The sequence below is a fragment of the Lampetra planeri genome, chromosome 10 (genome assembly GCF_965212315.1).
Source record: "Lampetra planeri chromosome 10, kcLamPlan1.2.h2, whole genome shotgun sequence".
Lineage (NCBI taxonomy): Eukaryota > Metazoa > Chordata > Hyperoartia > Petromyzontiformes > Petromyzontidae > Lampetra > Lampetra planeri.
In genome coordinates this window covers 15,321,136-15,327,857 of record NC_136116.1, presented here as the reverse complement: position 1 = coordinate 15,327,857, position 6,722 = coordinate 15,321,136, and the positions used below count along the sequence as shown (strand labels likewise).

The 6,722-nt window shown below is 50.3% G+C and overlaps 1 protein-coding gene across 1 annotated transcript; it reads left to right on the top strand.

Moving 5' to 3' along the window:
- Positions 1–725: 725 nt before the first annotated feature.
- On the top strand, positions 726–4,854 carry TMED6 (transmembrane p24 trafficking protein 6). The gene is made up of 4 exons (XM_078598441.1): positions 726–1,004; positions 1,846–1,975; positions 2,714–2,859; positions 4,320–4,854. Exons 1-4 carry the CDS (start codon positions 786–788, stop codon positions 4,539–4,541), a joined length of 717 nt encoding a protein of 238 aa, XP_078454567.1. The 5' UTR covers positions 726–785; the 3' UTR covers positions 4,542–4,854.
- Positions 4,855–6,722: the final 1,868 nt, after the last annotated feature.

Below are 6,722 nucleotides of genomic sequence, written 5' to 3'. Positions count from 1 at the left end.
GGTGGTGGTGATGGTGGTGGTGGTGATGATGGTGGTGATGGTGGTGATGATGGTGGTGGTGGTGATGGTGGTGGTGGTGATGTTGGTGGTGGTGATGATGGTGGTGGTGATGATGGTGATGGTGGTGGTGATGGTGGTGGTGAGGATGGTGGTGGTGATGGTGGTGATGATGATGGTGGTGGTGATGGTGGTGCTGGTGGTGGTGATGGTGGTGCTGGTGGTGATGGTGGTGGTGATGATGGTGGTGATGATGGTGGTGATGGTGGTGATTGTGGTGGTGGTGGTGATGGTGGTGGTGATGGTGGTGCTGGTGATTGTGGTGCTGGTGGTGGTGATGGTGGTGGTGATGATGGTGGTGATGGTGGTGATGATGGTGGTGATGGTGGTGATGACGGTGGTGGTGGTGGTGATGGTGGTGGTGGTGATGATGGTGGTGGTGGTGATGGTGGTGGTGATGGTGGTGGTGATGGTGGTGGTGATGACGTCCTGGACATCAAACTTCATCACACATTGTCTGCGCCACCTGATTCATCATAACAATTGCCATTAATGCCACCTTATTCATCATAACTATTATCGTGAAACGACATTATTCATCGTCATCACACGTTACTTTCATGGATATGTGACCCCGAATGATAATTATCGATTCACGTGGGGTGTGGATGTCACAAAAAAAAGGCACCTGCTTGTTTTCCCAAACCCAAGGGCATAAAAACGGCGGCGTTTGCTTGCGGTAGCACCCATTCCCTTGCGCTAACACCGAGCCTGACTCGAGACACATCATGGGCAGCGTGAGAGTTTCTCCACTCCTGCCCTGCCTTCTCCTCCTCGGCCTGGCCCTGACGATGCCCCCCCGCTCGCTGGTCCTCTCGCAGTCCCCGTGGAGTGGGGACCACCAGGGCAGCACGCGTTATGACTTCGCAGTGCACGTGGCCGCAGGCAAGCAGGAGTGCTACTTCGTCCCGGCGCGTCCTGGTGGAGATTTCTTCTTTACCTTTGAGGTAAGAGGGGCCACGATATGCCACAAGACAAAGATCCCCCGTGTAGCACCAACAAACTGTTGGGGCAAGTGCTGTTAGCGAGCACATATCAAGGCCAGAACGGCACACGAGGGGATTAGGTGGCCAACACCACGCCCGTCCGCCTTTGTATCCCCAGTGGTGATGTTGACACACCGCACCAGGCACTCATTGGGGTCCAGGACCGTGAGTGGGAATCGAACTCGGGTCGCCGGGTTCGTAGCGCAGCGTAGCGCTAACCGCTCGTAAATATTCACTTCAACCGCAACCCCCGTGGTTCCCTCTTATCCGACGTTGTCTGCAGTTATTTTCCCTGTTCTGCATTGCGGAATAGCTTCAAGCTTGCCCGCATGTTTTTGCAGCTCAGAGTCATGTTGAAAACTCATTCCATTCATTAATGCTCACAAAGCCTCACATGGTTGTGTATAGTTCACGCAGGCTGGTGGGCCCTCACCAGATGGACGAGGAAATATCATGGCCAACGAGCTGTGATAACTACACTACTGTATACACTACTGCCCTTGGTTTCTCGTCAGGAAGTCACGTGTAGGTATTCCGTCTTTCAACATTTAATTCGTCCGGTCGGGTTCTGGTGCTTCAAGGGACATTGTTTTCGGCATTTAGCTGAACTGATTGTTGTTCTTCCCAACGGACCTCCGATTAGCACGCTTGGCTACGTACGGTGCGAAAGAAGTTCTACGTAAATACGGACTGGATTCGAGTTAACGACGTCCGTTTCGCCTGAATGAGGGCGTCAGTCGTGTCGCCAGGTCTCGCACCCCCCACATGGAGTGACGTGCGTCTGTGTGTCCACGTGTCTCAGGTGCAGTGGACGTTGGGCTTCCAGCAGGAGAACGCTGTCAGGGCGTTCGTGCGTAGCCCGTCGGGACGTCTCGAGGCGAACCTGGACGAGAGACAACGTGGAACCATCGAGTTCCAAGTCACGACTGAGGGTACGCACAGCGTGCAGGGGATCTCCACGTGTGTGCGCTAATTGCGGGAGCAAGTCGGTGCTTGCTGGGCATCTCCGTGTGTCTGTGCGAATGGCATTTGGAATCCAACAGAAATTGCGTTTGTCGGCCGCATGCCGAACATTCCCAAGACCTTTCGTACAATGAAGTGTGTGCCACGATTCTGCTTTGGTGAGCTCCAGAGAGCACCCCGGTTTTGAGGATATTTGTCCTGCCCTTTCACGCTCACCAGACGTCGTGGTAGAGGTGAGTGTGCCCACACTTTACCCCATCGCACGGAACCCAATCACGGACAGCGGCAGATGCATGGGAGAGAGGACATTTAAGAAACTAGCCCGTTGTTTAAAACCTCTGTGCCGGGAGATCGAACCAAGAACCTCTGTTTTGCAAGTCCAATGTTAGGAACCATGACAGAATCAGTATTGATACTGGAGGAATCCGATGAGCGAGAAAGCTCTTTTTCACAGATGTCCAGTCGTTTCGGCGTGCAGTGTGAGAGTGTAACACGTGTGTGTGTGTGTGTAACACGTGTGTGTGTGAGAGTGTAACACGTGTGTGTGTGTGTGTAACACGTGTGTGTGTGAGAGTGTAACACGTGTGTGTGAGAGTGTAACATGTGTGTGTGTGTAACACGTGTGTGTGTGTGAGAGTGTAACACGTGTGTGTGTTTAAGTGTTCCAATCGCCCCCCTCTTTCTCGACCTTGTACCGGTGCGGCCAGGCGCCTACGAGGTGTGTGTGGACAACTCGGCGGCCCGCTTCGGCAAGAAGCAGGTCTTCCTGGAGTTGGGGATCTTCTACAAGCTCGAGGCGGCGCAGCGAGAGGCCGAGGCGGCGCAGCGCAACGACTCCCTGGCCGCCATCGAGGTTCGCGACGTGCGACCCACACCGCCACTCGCAGTCACCGTCACCCAGCCCGGCCACGTGGACTGCTGCTCTTCTTCAAGTCGAGTGTTTCACACGTGCTTGGCTTTCGCGACAAACATTAAGCAAAATAGAGATTTTTGGTTCTTTCGGTAAAGTCACGTAGAAAGGAAACAAATTAAATAATAGCATACGACCGAAACGTCGTATGCTATTATTTAATTTGTTTCCTTTCTACGTGACTTTACCGAAAGAACCAAAGAGTAATTCCTGCAGTCACGAAAGCTCCAAATCAAAAGTAGAGGTTGTTTGGGTGAGATCGCGTCAATATAAATGTGTCGTCAAAGCCGCCACAGTCAGTTAGTTAAGTTTTTTAGTTTTACGCGAAGTGTTTACGTGACAACCCTTACTAATTGGCTGCGTCGGGTGGTGGCGGCTTTAACGACACATTTATATTTACGCAATCTTACCCTAAAAACCCCCTCTATTATGGAAGTCGATTGTTCTTCAAGTCGCCATCGGGGAGTGAGTTGGAGCGATCGCAATTGGTTCGTCAAACGCTCGTGCGCGAGGACATTGCACTTGGCTGGCTGTGTCGGGCGGTGGATGCTCTTAACGACACAAATGTGGCCAGACCCACTACAATTTATGCACAAATCGCAGCCAGACTGCACGCGCCCAATAGAGGGCGCACGACCTCTGCAGTTGACCATCTCAGACGCATCGCTCCGGCACGCCACCCCACTCGTCTTGATTGCAAGGCCCGCGGGTCCATCAGTGGCCAAGTCACAGCAGTGCGACTGTGGCTATGCAACTAGAACTATGGACCCACGTGGTCACCACTGTAGCCTGCGCTCCTTCAACGGAGGAGGAATAGCATCGCACGAACTCTCGCCCGCAGATATCTCGTGGTGAGCATCGAGCTCATGGACACATTGCCAAACGCCGGAAATATCGCCGATTATTCACTTTTATTTTCAAGGCCACAGTGGTATTGACAAATATGTTGAGTTTGTTATTCGTGCTTGTACACCACTGCCAAAGCAGCAGCGACATCGCCATATCATTTGTTGAACAGGACTCTGAGTGAAGAGAGAGGCTGCAGTTGATTGTTTTTCCATCCAGTGTGCCAAGTCGGAGAGCAGCACCCACCTTTGTACCCTGTGAGGTGCTGTGTGGTGCTGCCTCGGCCCAATGGTGCAGTCGTTCATACGGACACTTTGCAGAAAAATACATACAAATCTGAGACATTTTATCCAAATTGGCATTCGTTAGGAAAACGTGACTGGAGATCACTCTTATGGGTATAAAATGCCGACGGGAAAGCTCGTGATGCGAGAGAAATGTTGCTACTCACCCTTTACGCAATTCCCGTGTGACTTTCAGAAAACATCCACCAGACCCATAACTGCATTTTTCTTTTCTCTGGACTCGTGCCACGTGCGGTGTGTTCGTGCGTGCAGTTCACATCGCGACACGTGCAGATGAATATGTTTGCCACGTGGCGGCATTACCACATGATGCGCGTGCGTCGAGGCATCGACATCTACATGCTGCACGAGACCGTCGCCCTCGTCGACATGTGGTCCACGCTGCAGAGCGTCGTCGTGATCGGCGCCGGCGTCACGCAGACGCTCTTGCTCCGAGCGCTCTTCCGAACGCCCCAGGGGACGCCTCGCTGCTAACTCACAATTCTCTTGGGACGGGAAGGAGGAACAGGCGGGTACAAAAACATAGCTCCTCGCTGTGCCGCCCGATGGAAGAGTGGGACATTAGGGATCATTGAAGTTGTGCCATGTAATTGATTAATTTACCTGTAGTTGTTGCTTACATTAGTCGGAATTAAAATGTATGTTTTTTTTTTAAATAAAGTAAGCATTTTTAAATATTCCCGTTTATCGTATAATTTCCTCTTTTGTAGCAAATATCCTGCAATGTAGGCATTTATGGTGAATAACGCGGCGATGAATATCAATAAAGACAATGAGACATCTACAACGACGTTGTTGCGATCCTTATCCTATTCCCATCGGCCTTGAGGTTAAGGCTGCTAAAAGCATACGGGAGATTCCCTGAATAGGGAATTGCAAGAGCAATTACAGGGTTATAAGACACTGAGGCAGAACGGGCTCTTTAATGTGGTGCGCCAATTTGCTTGTGTAAGAACATTTGAAAAAAATCGTTAAAATAATAAATAATGGTGGAACCTCTACACCGAAGTGGCGTGAAGAAAGCCACCAAGTAGGAAGATGAACTCTCACCTGGGATAGTCACGGCAACAGGTTGTATTCGAGTAATAAAAACATTCACATTATTGGAGAAAGAATTTACACGTATAAAAAGTTTGAAATTTACACAACTGAAATGTTATAAAATACATGAAGTTGCATGCCCGCTGTTCAAAATATTACATAATGAGCACTTTAGCGATTTCAACTCTACCAATACTAATGTTAAATATACCGTGCATTAGATGAATCCAATTAACTGTACCGATGAAAAAATAGTAGGTTACGTAACGTTTTCATGCATTACCCAAAAACCCAGAGGTATTGCGTTTGATTTAAAAGTGCAATTCCACTTTCGCACCGGGCGTTCAGAATTTCACTTTGAAGTGGACGTAAATGAGCCATTTCCCATCAAGCTGTCACTGCGCACATCTCCTTGATGAATGGGGATTTCAAGACAAGCCGCAGTCGTGCAATTGCGGCCACGCAACCCAGACGATGAGCCGTAGAGTAAACCAGTCGTCTGCGTTCCTTCAAAGGATGAGGAGCACAAACTACACAAACCCCGACATTGGCATTTAGCTCCATTTTCATGGCGCTAATGTTAAATACACGTGTTTCAATCCGGGAGATTTTGCAGTACAGTGTTTCATTTCACACTCCACGTCGAGCATGTTAAAGCTGGCGGCTTTCCCACTGGTGACAGCTCGCTCGAGTTACCTTTGCACTGTGTATCGAACGCCCCACCACGAGGGGCGGTTCTCAGGCAATACCCGCCGCCCAATGCCCCCAGTGAGATGAAGGCAAGGCTGTCGCAAAGGAACAGCGCACCCCGACTGCAAAACACTTGGCAGGACCCTCCTGAAAAATAGTCTTCGAGACTCAGTGAGGCTTATCCTGGGCATGCAAACGTACCAATAACAACAATCGGAACATTTACGTAACAATTAGTCCCACGTCCCGAAATAGCAAGTTTGTGAATTTATCTTTGGTGTTTCCTGCCTCGGGTCGGTTAGCCACGAAGGGCAGGCCCTGCCTGAAACCCTCTGCGATTCCACGCTTCTTAGGATACCCTCTGACACCTACACAGACGTCAAACTTCTCATTGGGCATACTATTAACTTGCTAGTTTAAAACCCGTTCACCAGGTAGGAAACATTTTTTGTTTTAAATCATCAGGTCCCATGGTGTAAAGTAGTATCCACCCACCCCATCCCTCGGGCCTCTGTGTTGGCGTGCTATAAAGGAGCATTTTCCAAAACGTTGCCTATTATACAGTAGTATTTTTCTTTCTGATAAATGTGTTGTTTACTTCCACACACTATTGTGTCCCGAGTGAACACAGGGACGGACACACACACCGATGTTGCAGGGTCAACGTGAGTTTTTCTTGTTATCATAACACAACAAACGCGAATGGTTAAGGACACTGGCCACAGTCATCTACTCCTCAGCTATTCGTGATCTGGGGTCCCCTCGAGTAGGAGCCCATGGGCGCACTTGGTTACTTGACCATCTCATGGAGGCGGCGCACACGCACGTAGCTGAGTGACCACCCAGCTCGACGCGGAGTGCCTTGCTGCCGGGGGTCCGTGGGCGACGGGGGCGAAGAGGGCTGTGATGTTAAACTCTCTCGGG